At 38.2% G+C, this 20,264-nt stretch overlaps 1 protein-coding gene across 2 annotated transcripts in view; it reads left to right on the top strand.

Annotated features, from left to right (window-relative positions):
- The first annotated feature begins 15,957 nt into the window (after positions 1-15,957).
- LOC112051088 (homeodomain-interacting protein kinase 2) overlaps positions 15,958-20,264 on the top strand; it is a 41,748-nt gene continuing 37,441 nt past the window's right edge. The window contains exon 1 of one of the 2 annotated variants that reach the window (XM_052888685.1): positions 15,958-16,188. In XM_052888685.1, coding sequence (XP_052744645.1) covers positions 16,115-16,188 — 74 coding nt within the window. In that variant the 5' untranslated portion in view covers positions 15,958-16,114. The remainder of the gene's footprint in view (positions 16,189-20,264) is intronic. The other variant, XM_052888684.1, reaches the window with a different exon arrangement.

The following is a 20,264-nucleotide window of genomic DNA, read 5'->3' as shown; positions in this document are numbered from 1 at the left end:
GAGGTCCCATTAAGGAGCCTACGGCACTTACACCGTTAAAATCAAAATTAATTTATTTAAAGGTGTGTCTGGCAATTACAGACTCTCTTTATAAATGTATCGGTGGATGTTCGTGACGTGACAGGCGGGCGTCGCGTCGTTTCCATTCCAGCCAGATACGCGACAAACGCGACGGGAATGCGTGCCCTATAACCGTCCTACCTGCTTTTGACACACTGAAAAATGTTACTGTACCTAATAACTCTATTTATGACACATCTATTTAAGGTAGTGTTGCGAAGTTTATGAGAGTATAGTTAACTAATTATATTGTTCCAAAGCTACCACAGTCCAAAATCCGTAATTAGCTATCGTACTTTCCTAAGGTATGAGCAAAACAAACATTCAACATTCATAAAATGAAGTCTGGCTTTCACAGGCTCTCGTTCTAAACGTATCTGTGGATGTTCGTGACGTGACAGGCGGGCGTCGCGTCGTTTCCATTCCAGCCAGATACGCGACAAACGCGACGGGAATGCGTGCCCAATAACCGTTCTACCTGCTTTTGACACACTGAACAATGTTATTGTACCTAATATCTCTATTTGTGGCACACCTATTTACGGTAGTATTGCGAAGTTTATAACTAATTCTATTGTTCCAAAGCTACCACAGTCCAAAATCCATAATTAACTACCGTACTTTCCTAAGGTATGAGCAAAACAAACATTCAGCTTTCATAAAATGAAGTCTGGCTTTCGCAGGCTCTCGTTCTAAACGTATCTGTCGATGTTCGTGACGTGACAGGCGGGCGTCGCGTCTCCATTCCAGCCAGATACGCGACAAACGCGACGGTAATGCGTGCTCAATAACCGTCCTACCTGCTTTTGACACACTGAACAGTGTTATTGTAATAACTCTATTTAACTGTGGCTGTGACACACCTATTTACGGTAGTATTGCCAAGTTTATGGGAGTTTAGTTTAATTAATCATATTATGTTTATAATTATCTAGCTATGCTCTTCGGTTTCTCACGCAAGTAATTTCTTGACAGAGAGGAGCAAACAGAGGAGCACACAACTTTTCTTTGTGTTGTATTCCTCATTACTGAGGTCGTGACCCTTAACACAAGCTTGCTTCATGACGATGTCGCGCCATGTGCCTCAACTTTTCGCGACTTGCAGAGCCTCGTGTACCTTGGTGTCGAGAGTGGCGCGGATTTGATCTGTCTAATGCATCGAGTTACGTCTCTTTCCTTCCACTTTGCCAGTGATCACTAGTTTCTCTATGTGTACTACACTAGTTTTCTGAATGTAGCACACAACTAAAGTGTTTTTCAGATAGCATGGGTAAGGTGGAAGTCGCTTGTATGACGTTCTTAATGCGTACTATTATAGTGAATCGCGGCAAACTTTCAAGGGTAAAACGATCTGTCACCCGCATCATCCTACGTGAAACGAACTGTAGTATGTTCTTTAGTAGCTTTTCTATACTAGGCAGAATGACCACGCCAACCTTTTTTCCAGTATTTTACTGTTCTACTTTAGTTGAGTAACAAACACATATACCATCTGTCCAAATGTTTGTGTTTGTAAAATTTGTTTCAGTAAAATCATTATCAAACCTTTTGTTGGTTATAAAGTATATGGTTGATGCATAGATTTTGGAATGATCATTATTATCTACCGATCCTTATTTAGCGACTCAATCCTGAAACCTACCTGCACTAACAGTGGAATTCATAGACGTTGCAGGGCCTCCCCTAGGGGACCATTCACCCGCTGAGTGTTGAACTCTCAAACGCATAGAGTTTAAATTCGACACTTAGCGGGTGAATGATACCCTGGGGGCGCCCCCACATTGTCTATGTATTCCATTATAAATCACGTAAAGCAGCTAGTTATAGATATCACGAACGGCTCAACTTGTGAATTTGGTTAATTTACCATAATTTAAAAATATATGTATCGGTGTTGGGAAATCTAGATCAGACTTGGATAAAATAGTATTTAAAAAAAAAGAAGCACATTATTAACCTAGATCGGTCTCGGATTACCTCAATTAGCATCGACTGAAGGTATTTTCGTAGCAACATTGCGAGTCGGTTGCAGGCGGTGGCATGATGTTAGCATGTCAAGGATCACTCGCGTGCCATCCAGGTCGCCTCGCGGGAGAGGTCGTTCACCCCAACGATGACCTGTAACATATAGTACCTTAGTGATATGCGTATGTTGAGATCTTAATGTAACATGTTCATCTGTAACTCTTGTATGCTGACTGTTCACATTGGCCAATACGTTGGCTAATACGCTCTACACGTTGGTCAATGTTGTGGTTGTTTTGAAACACCCTCATCTAGATGATAGTCTACATGATGGCCTACGTATTGGCCAAAGTGTTGGTCAGCATGAAGCGTCAGGATTAGGTGTCATTGTAATGTATCTTGTAGGAGAAATGAATTTAGAGTTTAGCTAGCCAAGCGCGCACTTCCAATTTTTCACCGAGCGGCCAAAAAGCCGTTGAACTATTTGATAATTAATGGGTTTCCATAGAAGATGGCATGATGTTACCATCACTCGCATGCCATCCAGGTCGCCTTTCGGGAGAGGTCATTCATCCCAGCGATGATCTGCATGTAAGTGCCATACGTCGCTGGAAATCTTGTTGTGACATGTTCATCTGTAACTGTTGTATGGAAATGAGCTATCATCGTCTCTTGTAATCAAATGACGGATATTTAATTTACCTAGACTAGGGCCAAGGGTGCATTTCAAGCTTTCGCCATCGACCAAAAAGCGCTGCGGTATATACTCCTAGCTATAATCACTCTTTAGAAAATGAACTACTGAATTTCCATATTAGTAGGTACTTTACTCTTGCAATTAGTGCCAATATAGAGCTCGCTACAATGTAAAATACATGCGTAGATAAACATCTTCCCCACCCTCAATCCTCGCAGGTATCTCCACATCTGAAGCGATGGTGGTTTGCTGACGAGCGAACAATCGCTACTTTCTCTACTCTCGACACGCGACAGAGGCCTTGTTTCTTTGTAGGAGCCTTGTAATATATCACTTTTATTGTATTACTCTTTCTCGTGTCTATTGATCCATTTGTAAGTCTATATGGCTTCTGATCACGAGAATTCAATTTTAGGATCCATTCCTGAATTTCAGTCTGGGCTTCAAAGTACAGAGTTCTTTTTTTCTTGTAAAAAATTTTCAGTAAAAATTCTCAACCCAGAGTTAAGAAGTTGGTAATATTACATTCCGGAACCAAGTGGTTCCTAAGTGGGTCGCTGCAAGAATTAAAAAAAGTGTTAACTGGGTAGTGTCATCTATCTACTCTATGATTTCCACGAAGGGTTGTCAGTAAGCACCGGATGACATTTTATTACCTATAATGTCAATTTTGATCAGTTGTAAATTTCGTAATTATGTCCACTGACAAGAAAGTTTGTGTAAAAGTTAGTGAATTTGACTGCAGGACTCCCATGAGCGGAAGCCGCTTAGGCTAACCAGTAACCACTGATCCAACGAGACTGTCTCAGACTAATTACATAAGGAACAGTATCGCACCCAAATTCACGAACATTATTGTCTGTAATTTTTGAAAAAAATGAACGTAGATTAGGTATACAGGATGCTGGGAAGCAGCAGGCTGGCTGGGGAGGAGCTGAGGCTTCGGCCGTGGCTAGTTACCACCCTACCGACAAAGACGTACCGCCAAGTGATTTAGCGTTCCGGTACGATGTCGTGTAGAAACCGAAAAGGGGTGTGGATTTTCATCCTCCACCTAACAAGTTAGCCCGCTTTCATCTTGGACTGCATCATTTCTTACCATCAGGTGACCGTGTAGTCAAGCGCTAACTTGTAAAGTAAAAAAATATATATATTCTCAGTATATATTTCCTCTATAAGGTTAGTCATTATCAAAAGATACGCAATACCCCCAGTTGCCACTTCCTGTGAACAACAACGCAAATGAGGAAATAGTTGATGCGTTGCGTTTCTGCGTAAATCTAAATGATTCCAGCTACTGTGCGCGTAATAGACTGTTCCCTTTATTTGGTTGGCTGGTCGGGGTGATTTTTCAAAACCGCAAATGGGATTTGAGCAGACAGTAACTCAAGAGATATTGAATTAATCGTTTTCTATGCCATTCTGTATTTAGTACCATTAAGTATTATTGAGTTCGTAAAATTCTATTTTTAATGTTTGGTTAACTTTCTTACTTACATCATCATGGTATTATTAAAAAAAATTGTTTAAAGTCAGAAAAAGTTCCAGAGATTAGCGATTATTAGATTGGTAGAGATTAGATAGATGGAAAAGCATCACAAAATCGTTTTTGTGTTCTGCTGTTTTTCTATTATCTTAATTTTTAGCCATTTAGAATTTCTTCAAAAGGTTTGTTTTGTTTATACCTATGAGTACCTATGGCCGCCTCTTGACTCAAACCATTCCACACGAGCGATATCCGCAAGACCTAGTCTATTGTACCATATTATGGTAAAATTTTATTCAATCAATTTAGCAGCCAGAATGTGACTCGCATAACTACTACAGTAGCTTTATTTGCACACACCTTATATTGTGGTACGGCTATAAAAATATAGGTCATATTACTAGGTAAAGCTTTAGCTTTCTATTGGTAATTTTTTATTAAATCGATTCTGTTGGTCTAGAGATTACCATTACAAACTCACAAAATAATACTAGTCTAGATTTATTAAATATTGGCTAAGTTAAATAAAATACTATAATTATAAATAAGAACCGAGTATACAAAAAGTTAAAACTTTTTTCTAAGAAACCCATCGGGTCAACCAGTGGTGAACTGGTGACCCTATTTCTTAGACGCGAGCTCTTGACATGTCGTCGACTGTGCGCTGGCAATCTACTCGACGGCATCTTGAGACGATAAACAAGACAGTTTTGTATTGTTTTGTATTGACAGATGATGAGTATAAATACAACGTGTTAGGTAAATGGTAATCCCATCCCGAAACGTTCTGATATATTTCGATCTTACATAATAATTCTGTATATAAAATAATTAATTTACTAAAAAAAATCTTTCATACTAAATCACAAAATTATTATTTTTAAAAGGCGTTGCATGACCCTAACATCTGTATTTTAACAGCGCAGTGGCGTGGCGCGTAATTAATTATTTTGAACTTTTATCTGCCAAACTTATTTTATTTGAAATTTATTTAAATACCTTTAAATCCCGCACAATATGAGGCGTTCTTCAAGATAAATAACACACTATTTGATATTCTATTCACTATTTCCAGTTGCGCTGTTATTGGTTGAAATTTGTCTATTTCTGTTCAAGAAACATGTCGTTGGTCCCATGTTAGCACTGTTGGTGACCGCACAGGCTAAACACTGGACCAACGAGGCATTACCAAAATACATAAATCCATAAATCTATAAAGAGTTTTACGATGTTACAGTTTAGACTAGATCCATTTGAAAAGTAGAGCCATAAAGAATTGGGCGCTCGGGCTGAAAAAACAAATCCGGTCCATGGTACACGGTCGTTGACTTTCAACTCGTGCATTTTGCATCCGCGTCTTTTGTCGGTTTTAGACGAGCGTTTTGCACGCGCGTTTTTGAAAGCGCGTGTAATAAGCGTAGATAGGCGCGCATTTTTCCAAACGCGCAAATCCTCCAATTCGAGCGTTGATGTGTTTATAGGCTTGTGTGAATTTTGTAATCATTAAGAATCACTTCGCATTTCATGATAATGTGTATTAAATAACTGGTTGTCAGTTTTGATCCTCTATCAGTGATCCAACATTTTGTATGTTTTTTTTGACGGCAAATAAATAACGCAAATGTAATTATTGTTTCTTCGCCAGAAATCATGTTGAAACTTGAACTACAACTACCGGTTTGAGCTTATGCCCATGTACGCGAGTCAGGTTTTATGAAGAACAAAATATACTAGTAGAGCGCATGTTAGTGCGTATGCCGTTAAAACCGTATGCGTGTTGAAAACGCTAGTCTATAACCGTCCTTAGATTTGCGGTACGCGTTTTGTTTTTTACAACAAGCTATTAAATATTACGTGCTGGTTGTAACGAAATGTATTAATCATTATCAATCAACTAACGGGAAATACGCGGCGAAATATGATAAGATTTTACTAATATAGAGTTTGACAAAGATCTGAAATGAGATTAAATGGATGGTAAGTTTAAGAAAAGTTAACTGTGACGGAGTTTATGTAATCCCTGGTGGTGTTGTCTTTGTGGCTAATGAAAGGGGAAAAGTAGGTCATATTTACAAAATAAATATAAAATGTACGAAGGCTGAATGAAGCCTTCATGCTCACAGGTTGATGGTTCAGACCCTACACCGTCTTAAGTGTAAAGCACATTTTTAACCCCCGAAACGCAAAAAGAGGCGTGTTATAAATTTGACGTGTCTGTCTGTCTGTGGCACCATAGCTTCCGAAATGATGAAGCGATTCCAAGAATGTTTGCAAATACACTCGAGTGGAGTCTCAAATGAAAGCGCACTGAAAGAAAATATTGATGACTTGATCGAGAGTGTATTTAATAATTTCATAACCTTCGGGGGTTATTGTCAATATGTTCCTATTTGTATATGTTGGCTTACAATCTTCAGCTTTTATAGAATCACGAAGGCCTTCGCTCTAATTGAATATTTTGAAGATCCCTGCGTCATTACTAGCTGTCTACAGTGACTATCGCTGTAGGCAGATTCCTTCGACGCGACAGTAACACTGAGATGACACTTAAAGTGCGGCGCATATTCTGTACATCGCACATGTGGCTTTCAGGACACAAATATCATATATTGTCAGAAAAGTTGTCTTAGAAAAGCAAATGAACCGAGAAAGCTGAATCTCGCGTATGAAGTGGAGGAGCTTAGAGAAGCTTTCTTCAGCTTCAGCTTTCTCAGTTAATGATGCTCGAAAATATTATTAATTTGGTTTAAATTGACCCTAAACTCAGGTATGATTTTAAATGAATCCTAGTATAGCCCAATCCGAATCGTTAGAAAACCGCCTGCCTTTGATTCATTGGTTTGAATCCAGTCCGGACTTCCAACTTTTCCGTTGTGTGCATTTTAAGAATTTAACGTCACGTTTCTCAAATCGCGAAGGAAGAACATCGTGAGGAAATCTGCATACCTGAGAATTTTCTTAATTCTCTACGTGTGTGAAGTCTGCCAATCGGCATTGGGCTAGCGTGGTGGACTATATAGCCAACTCCTCTCATTCCGAGAGTGCTCAACAGTGAACCGTATAATTATATGGGTTGTTAATGATAATGATGATACATACACATATATTCCATTAATAGTTACCTATGTACAGAAATGTCGAACGAATCTTTAATGCACGAAGTCGATCGATATCTCACTGCCAAGCCTCATATCATATGGCGTAGTGTCATGGGTTAGAGTATGGGGAAGCTTGTGGAAACCAATTTTCCTGTCAAAGTTCTTGCTGGAAAGTGGGTCGTTTATTTTTAAACCATCGACTGCGCAAATTGGATTATAAGTATCTACGTCGTGGGTAGGAGGAAAATGATGGTATTCGACGTTTTGCGTAGATTGTATCTAGTAGGTACATTTATCTATAGGTTTCTCAGGCAACATTATATTGTTAATTTTTCCTCTCGTAAGGTCACTAATAGTCACACTAATATTATAAAGGCGACAGTTTCTGTTTACAAGTTTGTTCCTACTTTACGCTGCGGCTACTGAAGCGATTTTGGCTGAAATTTGGAACGGAAACGTATTTTACTTAGGATTAACACATAGGCTATTTTACATCCCGAAAAAATCCATGGTTCCCGCGGGATTTGTGAAAAACTGAATTCTAAGCTGATTCGCTGGCGTCCGCTAGTACTTCACAAAATGTAAACGCGAAAGTTAGGTATGGATTTTTGTTACTCTTTCACGATGAAACTACACAGCAGGTTTTACTGAAATTTGGAATAGAGATAGATTATATGTTTGTATACATAGGCTACCTTTTATCCCATAAAATCTATGGTTCCCGCGGGATTTGTGGAAAACTGAATTTTACGCGGACAAAGTCACGGGTGTCAGCTAGTTTATCAAATTTTCTGCTGATGGCATCTATAACCAGAGCCTCCTCTTATCTCGACTTTTACTATACCCCCTTTTAATGGTCTAATCTATTTTAACTTAGATCATCTAAGTTAGATGTTACAAGACCCCCATGTTGACTTAAAACCGATTAGATCTACAAAGCCTTGTCTCATAGAGCGATTGCATCTTCAAATGGCACTATTAACATAGTTTAGTTACTTATCGTCAAGAGAGATCTAAGACAAGTTAACTGCCCGCAATGAATAATATAGTCTAGCTAAAGATTAGCCGTTTGAATAAAACTGGAAACTCTCAGGGGCTGAGGCGAAGAAGAATCGAATGTATTTCTACTATCTGCATGGCTATTCTGTAACTATGTTTTCAAACTGAACAGTGTGAACCTAGAATTCGTCAAAATTCGTCTCTACCTCTTTCTGTCTAACACTTAGAGCGATAAAAGAAAATTCGTAATGATACTGTCGAGTTGTGGCTATTCTGCTGCGATGTCTTTAAAAGTTATTTTGTTAGCATCCAATTTCTCTCTTTCTCACTCTGTTGTTTTCTTCATTTTTAATCATGCTCTGGTTCTTGTTTCTTAAAAACATTTTCCCAAAAACATTAATGAAGGGGTTTGGGTGATTTTTTTTATTATTTGAAAGCATATTTTTCAAGGAAGAACCTGTAATATACTTTAATTTAGGTACTACGTCGTTCAGAACCCTTGGAAAAATTTAATGCAGAAAAAAGTATGTTCTAGTTTCTTTTCCTCGAATTTGGCGTTCAGTTTCTTCGTTCGCCTACACCAAATATACAAACAGAAAAAAAGAAACATAGAACTTCACTCGAGTGGACGCCATCATTCAAAAAGCCAAATTAGGATACTAGTACTATTTTAGTAGAATATTATTTTTCACATAAAAGAATTCACAGACAGTATTTCATAAGATTCATTGAAATCAAGGCTGGTCTACGAAAATGGGCACGAGGTGATAGTGGTACTCGCCGGTATCTTTATACTGGTCTCGATTCAATTGACAATTATACCTCAATTGTGTCTTATTTTTAATTTAATTAATCTTTTTGCGACCACCCGTTGTTTATCGATTGAATGATTAATTAATTTTTACTGACTACAACTTATTTTTTTTTTCATTTTTTTATTATTAGTTAGCCCTTGACTACAATTTAACCTGATAAGTGATGATGCAATCTGAGATGGAAGCGGGCTAACTTGGTAGGAGGTAAGGATGAAAATCCACACCCCCTTTCGGTTTCTACGCGACATCGTACCGGACCGTTAAATAGTTCAGTAGGTTGGTAATTAGCCAAAAATGCTCCACGGATACTGGGCTACTTTTTTTTTATTTAATTTAAATTAACGTAAGCAAATCCGCTGTCAATAATTAGGAACGGAAGGTCCGTTTATATCTACAGACACAGTGCATCACAGACAAGTAACGTGGCAGACACCCACAGACACCATCTATTCACATTGCTCAGCAGGTAGCTAGAGACATTTACATGGAAGAAGTCCGCCAGACGCGGCGCTAAAATAAATGTCTTAATGGCGCTCATTGGCATTTGGTAATGGCGGTCTTATTGTCATTTGTGTAAGGCGCTGACAATTTTAGCTCAGGTTTCATGAAAACGTCTCTACAGACATGAACCGCACAGACAAAATATATTTTCCGCGAATAATGGCCGGGCGCGGCCCGTGTCTTTCAACGTCTGTGCGGGCGCATTACGATAGATACTATAATAAACACTGTATAGAAGAATATTATTTTGAGTGCCACGGCACGTGTCTTGCACGCTAAATGTCTGTAGATATAAACGGAAATTGTACATACTTGTAGTTACGAATATAAATTGTACACAAGTGTTGTGCGGTGCAAACACAAAGACTATTAACACAAAAGAATTAACGTGCCTATTGATAAATTTTATTATTCATACGTAATGGAGCCTAAATTGATTGCGATGATTACTCAAGTTTATATTGAACATGTCATTACGTAATGCTGTATTATTTTATACATATTCGTATGCCTCGAATTTATGTTACAGTATATGTTTAAAACAGGAAATATTTTGCCATCATAAATTAAAAAACTAAAAAACACGCCTGATACCTATTTATATCATGGGGGTGAATTTCAAATAGCCTGTCCGCCATATTGAGGAGGTCGCCATATTGGATTTGTAATAACGCTTCTTAGCTAGTTATGTATTGTCATCAGAACTCAGAGCATGTGCAAAATTTCATCCTAATCGAAGACCGGGAAGTGGGTCAAATTAAGATTCCAAGATTTTCTTATATACATAGTTAGTTACAAGTGAAGCTAATATAAGCGTGTTAAAAAAAATGCGTCTCGGGACGCTCGACAGAAGTGATAACTTAAACCTGCTGCCGTATAAGGGATCCAGACACAGTGGCGACGTAACGCGTTACGTTACGAACTGGTTTACTCTCCCATAAGAAGCAATCACTTCAACAAAAGAAGTTCAGTTATTCTACCGTAAAAAGTTATGAGATCCATGTAATAACAGATCCATGTATTACCAAATCCATTTAATAACAAGTCGGTTACTTTATTCAGGTCCTACTTAAAGGCTTGTTCGGACTACTTTAGTAGTTTAGTCGAGTAGCGAGTACTAACCAACTCGACTAAATTTTTGGTGTTTAGCAGCTAAATTTTACGCTACTCGACTAAGCTACTAAAGTAGTCCGAACTAGGCTTTAGGGATCTTCTGTTTTAAGTTATTACGTAATTAGCTAGCCTAACAACATAACAACATCTTATTCTTATATTATTTATTATTATTATTGCTGATTCTGCATCTTTGGCATCGTCAAGAGACTGATATAAAAATAACTAGGAAGTCTGTAAACTTTGAAAACACTTTTTTTGCGCAGTTTAAGTTATAAGTTAATATCTTTTACTTTGTGAGAATAGGACAGAGCAAATAGCCTGTGATGCCCACGCCTTGGTGTGACCTCTGGCAACCGTTTGCTGGATTAACTTTATTTTCTTTCAAAGATCTAGCCATTACAGGTTCTTTCACCGAAATAATCTCTTTTACTTTAAGTCGCATTTAAAAATATTTTATGTAATACAATCTTATCACCTCTTACTTATAACAATAATTAACCTTTTGATAAGCGTAAACGCGTGAAAACGATTATATACGTAATATTTGTTTATTATTATTGAGAACATAAATATTTAATTATACCTAAAAATATTACTTACTATCTATAAAAAGTTTTGCAGTTCACATAGAGGAGACGATTTCCGAAGTATTTGTACGAGACCAATGGGTCCAAAAATATGTTCTCAAGTTTATAAAAGATCATAGAGATATTCTACGAGTATATTCTATAAAGTTATAGAATATTTTTATTTATCAAATAACATAAAATTGAAAATTTTGAAAAGCCTCCGAAGGTAATGAAGTTATTAATTACACTTTCGACAATCATCAATGTTCACTTCCAATGAACAGTGAGTTTCTCAACACATTTTCATCTAACATGTTTAAGAACACTCGCACTTAAGTCACCTTTCATACAGAACAAACTTAGTTGAAATCGCTTCATCAGGGCAATATATCTCTTTCATTGAGTTGGGACGAAAGAAAGGGTACTGGGACTACTCCGCCACTTGGACGATATTTTGTCTATTTCTCTTTATATCGCACGTTTGCGCCACTTGTCCCTTTGTGTGCCTTTAAAATAGGCTGATGATGATGTTGTTGTTGTTGCAGAACAAGCGGTGGGCAGAGGAAGGGGCGGGCTGCTGCCCCGCCGTGCCGAGTCGCGCGTGCGATGCGGAGCGGTCCCCGCCGCCCGCGCCCCCGCCCGCTCAGCCCCGCGCGTGCAGGAACACGTCAGTACATTGTGAAGGTGCGTTACTCTTTGGTATATGCCAGTGGTTCCCAAAGTGTGAGCCGTAGAATGTAAAGAGGGGTGCCGTGAGTCGATCCTCATTCATTATTCTTAACCACAAATATGCGCGGGTACCTAATTGATCGCTCGCATTGATTAAGAACACTAGATGACAGGTGGGGGGTTTGACGGCCTCCATGGATCAGTGGCATGCTCAGTGGACTTACAAGACGGAGGTCCTGGGTCCGATCCCCGGCTGGACCGATTGAGGTTTTCTTAATTGGTCCAGCTCTGGCTGGTGGGAGGCTTCGGCCGTGGCTAGTTACCACCCTACCGACAAAGACGTACCGCCAAGCGATTTAGCGTTCCGGTACGACGTCGTGTACAAACCGAAAGGGGTGTGGATTTCATTCTTCTCCTCAACAAGTTAGCCCGATTCCATCTTAGCATAGCATCATCACCATCCAGGTGAGATTGTAGTCAAGGGCTAACTTGCAAAGAATAAAAAAAGTTTATTTTGCATATATTTTTTTGTCGTACCTACTGCGAATGCTCCGATTTTGAAGTAGTAGCACCTTTTGTTAGGTCAGTGTCGTTGTCGCTCGAATTCGTCCGTTTTTAGCAAAGAATAGCAAAATAAATCAATTTTTTTATTTATTCATTGTACATAGTTTAGGTTATTCCCATACCTCATTAGTGGAATTGAATGGAACGTGGTAATCCACGTTATTATGAACAATTAACTAGTAGGTATCACCGAAGCTACATTTGTGTCCGCTTACTCATTGCTTAATGAGCTTAAAGAAATTCTTAGTAGGTAGCAATAATAAATTAACTAATTAAAACAAAAATTCCATTTTTATTATTTCTTGCCGCGCTGTGGGTGTACTTTTTTGCATGTATTTTTGACCTTGTGTGTAATACAGTCTAGCCTGAATCGGTTTTCTAAGATTTTAAGTAAATGTAATTTCAAGGTTGGAAAACGAAGTAGGTACAGCCGAACAAAATTTTTTTTTTCGATTTAATATAATTTTTTCGTACTCGAAAATTGTTTTTTTTTGTTTATAATGAAGTACCAATTAGGTAGGTAGGTACTTGATTACATGATTATGGTAATTATGAGTTTCAAACTTTGGTTGTTAATAAAAGTATGGTTTATCCTTAGGTATAGAATATACCTACATTTCAATAAAATGGTTTTATTAACTGCCTCGTTGGTCCAGTGATTAGCGTATGTGGCTTTGTATCACGATATCCTGGCTCGGCTTTTGAGATAGTAAACTCTTCTCTCTTCCACACTAAACAATTTATGATCAATAATTACAACAGAAAACATTATTGCACTAAATCACTAAGGCGACTAGCAGCATGTCCACGCTGCCGAACAAAGAACTCAAGTCATCAAATACACTCTGATTTAGACTATCATTGTCCTGACATTAACATCTGATAGTGATCGCTAAAAAAAAGTATAAAATACCACATGCCTACCAATTCGCATTGGACCTGCGTGGTGGGTCGAAGCTCTAAGCTCTAATACCCCCTTTCCTATAAGGAAGGAGTCCTGACCCAGGTCTGGGCCTCTAAAGTAGGCTGATAGTAGTAATGATAATCTGCATTGTTTTATAAATGAGTCTTTTATTTACTGGACTATTGTCCAAAAGGAGAAAAGAACGTTTATTGTTCAGTTCCAGACAGTTAGCAACATGCAAAATGTCCGTTATCGCCAAAAGATAACAGTCCCTATTGGCCCCGAGTTAACTTTAACTCATAGATAAGAGACGCCGTTATATGAGGGTAGACCGTATGCAAACACATGCATTTTATGTGTAAAAAAAATGTAAAGCTGATAGATAATGGGGCTGTAGAACTGTGTAAAACTGTAGTTACTGTTGTTTTAAATTTTACAATGTTTTATAATTGATAACAGCATAATATAATGCTTTACCTGACTTAACAATGATAAAAGGCAAAATAAGAAATAAAGATTACTACAGAATACAAATCACGCGCTTCGACATTTTATTTTCTCTGGTGATTGTTTGATTGATAATTTCTCATGTTATTACGTAGAATATATAAAAATAAGTGTTGGTCGACTCCTCACTGGACTCATAACATTAAGCGAGTCGCAGGGATTCGCTGGATGCAGGCGCTTCAAGATCGTGATGTTTGAAAGTCCCTACAAAATGTCTGTATCCTGCAGTGGACGTCCATTGGCTGATATGATGATAATGCTGTTGTGCTGATGATGGTATAAAAATAATAATAATTTGGCTAGGCAGGGAGAACAACACGAACGGAGAAGAGACGTGTTAGTTAACTGTCCAGGATATCCTTAACCCTACGCCCATTGTTGGATCCAGGGAATGCTAAACATAGTCGTCACCCTCGAAACTATAAACAGCATAAAGTTGAAGGCTACATATTTTGTCTTTTCATTGACTAAGCAAGCGTCCAGTAGCAGCGTATTAATATTAATTAATCAAAACATTAATTAAAATATGCGACGCATTCAATGCCGAACAAGTGGCTACACATTCCATTGAGCCGATAAGACAAACAAGCAAACAATCATTATATGTATAGGTACGTTCCCAGTGGTACGAGGTAGTGATGGCCCGGTTGACAATCGTATTTCTTCACTTGCGGACGCTATTTAGTATTTTTTTTATTCGATGATAAGTTAACCCATGATTGCGATCTCACCTGCAAACAAAAAAGATTTTATTTATAAGTTCACAAGAAAGTAATAAATTAATTACATCTCAATAAGTATATTATTATTATTATGGTCATAAATTAAATAGTTCTTGTCATTAGCAATTGTTTAAAATTATGATTATGTAATTAATTGTGGTAGAAAACGTCATATTAATTATTAATATATCCAAAGTATTTAGTTTTAGAAAGTTAATGCAATAATTCAAAGTAAAATGGCGCTTAATTTAATTTGAAAAGTGTATAATAATGTATTGGCAAATAACAATTAGCAATAAGTAATTTGTTAATTTCTATACTAATGAATTGATTATTCGTTGCTATTTGGAATAATAGTAGGTCTGCCATATACCTATGCGTATTAGTACTATAGCATCAACTATGTAATTTCACTAAGTACTAGTGATGTGCCGGATATCAATAGCCGTATAGGCGGATATCCAAGGGAGAAAGATCTTTTTGGCGGATCTTTAGCTTATTAATTTTCTTCTTTGTCGACATTTTTTAAATCGTGTACCATAACCGACCACATTATTCATACTGACTAAGTGACCAGTGCAAAACTAAACTAAACAAAACCAAAAAGACAATGCCAGTCGAAACATGCCCTGTCTGTCGTCGCGGGGGGTGTGGTGTGAAGTATCGTACATAAATAAAAGAGTTTATTTGGTTGTTTGTTTGTTTGATTGAACGCGCTAATCTCAGGAACTACTGGTCCGATTTAAAAATTCCTTCAGTGTTAGATAGCCCATTTATCGAGAAAGGCTATAGGCTATATATTATCCCCGTATTCCTACGGGAACGGGAACCAAGCGGGTGAAACCGCGCGGCGTCAGCTAGTAAATGCATAAATTTTTAAATTAGGGGAGGCACTATATTTAAAAATGGGTCAAATAGGAAATTCATTTTCTAATACAGGTTCCTAATGAATCATTAGGTAATTTTTGCATTTAGGTAATTACCGACCGACACTGATTTAGTTAGAAAGCAAAGATCTGTATCCGTTTCTGTGGATGTTGACACCAAATATCCGTACTCGGATCCGTATCCGCGGATGTATTTTTTTAAACATCCCGCACATCACTACTAACTATGCAGTATTAACGAAACGTTCGCGTACGCGTCTCGCGTATTATTATTCGCCCAAACAATACTGAGAACTCGGGATTTACGCGACCCCATAGCGGCCCTGCTACCTGGCTACCCCACCCCGCGCACCGCTACCTCACCCCTTACCACCCCCGGAGTTCTCAGCTCCCTTACTGACGGCGTCATTCCACCCCTAACCCTCTAATATGCGTGCGCGCACATATTGTGACCGGAGAGAGTGTACTGTGTTTTATTTGAAAATCATTTCACGTCCGCCGTTATGATGTGATTTTTGTGATAGTTTAGTGTAGTGTAAGTTAGTGTTTACGAAAATGGATTTGTCCTTGCCGAGGATTAAGTTTGAGACTGAAGACTATTTCGATGACGACTTCGATTTAGAGGAAACGTAAGTGTGCTTGAAATTAATGCTGACATCATAGATTTCTTGTTGTGTTAAATTTTCGGTGTCTTATCAATACCTATATTAAATAAAAAAAATTAATCTACATTTGTTTAATATTCACATAAATCCGTGAAAAATTTCATGAAAATTTTTACTTAAGATTGTGAAATACCAAAAATATCAAAAAAAAAAATTGATTTACAAGTAAAAGATACCATTTGTATGTGGTCATTTTTATAGGTAGGTTAGTTAGGGTAGGTATTTATTATAAAATTAATTCTAGAAAAGAAAGCACTGACTTTCTAAAACTGTTTCTAACATAATTCTTGTCTGAAACTCTGTCGTCATCATGTCATGTTTAGCAAGATTTCATTTCTTTGTATCGGACATCGTATAACCTTGTGCATCTCAGATATGGTAAATATTGGCAATATTTACGGATGGAATAGTTGACTCACTAGATAAGTCTCATGCCTGCAGCGCTAACGGCTTGACATCCCGGATGGTGGACGGCTAGCATGACGTAGAAAGCCAAGCTGTCTGGGAGTTTTCATCGGAACCGCAATCTTTTAAGGGGTTGAATTAATGATATCCCTTTGAAACACACATTGTATATTCTACGGCCTTTATACGAGGGTTGCAGTCGGGTGAATTCGCGGGTTATGCTAGTTAAATAACACAACACACGGTGCTCATACATTATTGGTGGAGTGAAACATCTTACCACTCACCGGCGGGCATTACGTGTGGACGGTTGCTAGATTGCCCCGGGAATTGGGAGCTGTTATATCCAACAACAACCAACATCAAACAGCTTTCTTCCATCGTCCAAAAGACGTATTCTTCCTTTGGACACATCACACGACGATCTACGCGTCAATAGAACGACTTGTTGTGCAGGAGAAGGTTGAAGGATTGAAAGCGCGTGGTAGGTCACCAATGCGATGGACTGACGTGATCAAAATTGGTCTCTCAATGGTTTGCTCCACGAATGTACTAAAAGAGCTATAGTGCCAGAGGAATGGAGATTGATCATAAAGCTTGCCACCACCCCGAAAGTGACAACCACGTACACTTCAAGAGTGTTGCGACAAAGAAGAATATCACAACCAGCTTGTTGTCATAGTAACCATATTCGGCTCACTGCTGAGCACGAGTCTCCTCTCAGAATAAGAGGGGTTAGGCCAATAGTCAATTAATGGCCTAATTTGGAATGGCAGACTTCACACGTAGAGCATTAAGAAAATTCTCAGGAATGCAGAAACCCTCACGATGTTTTTTCCTTCACCGTTTGAGACACGTGATATTTAATTCCTAAAATGCACATAACTGAAAAGTTGGAAGGGCATGACCCGGACCGGATTCCCTACACCCTCCGGAATCGGAGGCGGAGGTCATATCCACTGGGCTATCACGGCTATACACACAGTGCTCATATATTATTGGTGGAGTGAAACAGCACGCCACTCACCGGCGGGCATTACGTGTGGACGCTGGCGAGATTGTCCCGGGAATTGGGAGCGGTTATATCACAGCCGCGCGAACTGACGCTGACTGGAGCCAACTTGTGCTTGTTGGATCGTTTCACTAATTAATACTATGTTTATTTAATTAAAAAGTCGCCTGTATGTTGCTTAATAAGCTCCTCTACCAACGTGCTATTTAAACGGTTTCAAAGATTAGCCTGGTCAAACATAGACTGACATGTTTATTTTTATTTCAAAAATATACCTGAATTTGTTGTGAATTGTAAACTATATTTAATAGTAGAGGAGCCGAAGAGGGGATTTTTGCAGTTACTCGAGCGCGGCAGATAAACATAAGGGACTATACCTTACACTTTGTCGAGTACCTCCACCGAGTATGAGCCCTTAATATTGGTGGGTACGTTTAGGGCAACCAAAAAAAAACTAACTTCATAAACTAATGATTTTAAACTTATTTCGTGGTTGTTCATTATGAATGATATTTAAACGGGTACATACCACGATAAAACGACGAGATTTTTATTGTCGATATTTCGACCCAGTTGCATGGATCGTGGTCACGACGGGACTGAAGTTGCGAGATGAGAAGTGAAGTCAGCTGTTAGGGGCAAAATCGATCTACCCTCTTTCTTGTTCTTTTTCTTTTTTCAACGACCTCGCGTTTTTGGCTGTTTAGGCAAACCACACTCACGACATCGCTTTTGTTATTATGCGTATCGCGGCGCCCTCTTGGTTTGCACAATTCTACCACCGGGTTCCACTCGCTGGCTAGTTTGAAACCATCTTCCCGATTGAAATTTCAATGGCTTCTCGACTATATACCCCGAGTAGTTCGAGAAGCCATTGAAATTCGAAAATACAAAAATTTCAATCGGGAAGATGGATGGCGCCGCGATACGCATAATAACAAAAGCGATGTCGTGAGTGTGGTTTGCCTAAACAGCCAAAAACGCGAGGTCGTTGAAAAAAGAAAAAGAACAAGAAAGAGGGTAGATCGATTTTGCCCCTAACAGCTGACTTCACTTCTCATCTCGCAACTTCAGTCCCGTCGTGACCACGATCCATGCAACTGGGTCGAAATATCGACAATAAAAATCTCGTCGTTTTATCGTGGTATGTACCCGTTTAAATATCATTCATAACTTCATAAATACTCAACCAGTACGTCAGATTAAGATAAGGTAGGTGAGTTGATAGCTAAAAACTGCACATTTCGAAAATCTGACGATTTGAGCGTAACGTAATGGAATGGGAGGGTTTCAAAGTTACAAAATTAAACCCTTATATTTTAGTGCTCGAGGTACGAGTGCGATTAATTTTTTACTTTTTACTTATTTTTAAGGAAATAATCTCCTAATTAATCGCTAAAATGTTCTTACAATTTCAGTAAGCCAAAGTAATAAAAATTGTTTTTAAAGTCTGTAGTTTTTTTTTTCACCGCTAAAAGCGGAAAAAGTAAATAACCATTTATTCTTCCTATAATTTAATCTACCAAATGTAATCAGTCTCAAAGACTTTCGAGTAACTGCAAATTTAGCATCCCGGGCTCCCCTACTATAACGAAAGTGTAATAGAATAGTAGAATAGTGCCTCGCGCACTAGGCGGCCAGCAGGCTTATTATGTATCTCGGTGTACCATTTAAATAATAAGTCAATACATCGTTTCTATGATCATCTAGTATGATTATTTCAACAAAATTACGTAAATATCAGTGTTTCGTCAAAATAAAGTTACTAACACTACTATAATAATGTTACTTTACGTGAAATAACGATAATTGTGTCATTTCGTTGAAAATACAATGTTAGATGATTGAAAAAACGAAAATACGAGTATGATGATGAACTATATAGTGACCGGTTACTTGAATGGTACACCGAGTTACATAATAACCCTGCAGGACTGGACAGGGCGGTCTTCGGCTGTCAACTTAAATTATTGCTTTTGCTATCAGACTTTGAATATTAAGCAAAGTGTTAATTTACTAACTCAGGAAGTAAGTTTTATGTTGACCGTAGTTTGTAAACGAGATTGCGCTGAGAATTGGCGACGACGCGGCACAACGTAAAATTATATTTAATAGTAATCGACGATATATAAAGGTAGAAAAGAATAATTAATTTGTGTACTAATAAGACTTCCCAGATAGCTACAGAGTTTTTATATTAGGCAAAGTGTTAATAATAATAAACTCATGAAATAGCACTTCAAAGTTTTCCGCTGGCGGCTGTTGGTACATTGTCCGTGGTCCGTAAACGAGATTGCGCTGGGAATTGGTGACGACGCGGGGCGACGTAAAGTTCCAGTTAATTACGATTAACGTTATACAATATAGAGATATAAAAATATTTGTTTATTAAAATGGATTTAACTATCGCGTTTAGCTATAGGCTTTTAAGCGAAGTATAACACTTTGAAGTAAGTGCTCATGAAGTAAGTTTTCCGATCGCGGCTGTTTGCTCGTTGACCGTAGTCCGTAAGCGAGATTGCGTTGAGAATTGGCGACGACGCGGCATGACGTAAAATTACAGTTAATTGCTATAGCCAATGGACGCAGTACTATAAATATAGAAAAAAATATTCGTTTCTGT

Source organism: Bicyclus anynana, chromosome 23 (genome assembly GCF_947172395.1).
Source record: "Bicyclus anynana chromosome 23, ilBicAnyn1.1, whole genome shotgun sequence".
NCBI lineage: Eukaryota > Metazoa > Arthropoda > Insecta > Lepidoptera > Nymphalidae > Bicyclus > Bicyclus anynana.
The sequence above is the reverse complement of the archived record's forward strand: the minus strand, read 5'-3'. Positions and strand labels throughout refer to the sequence as shown.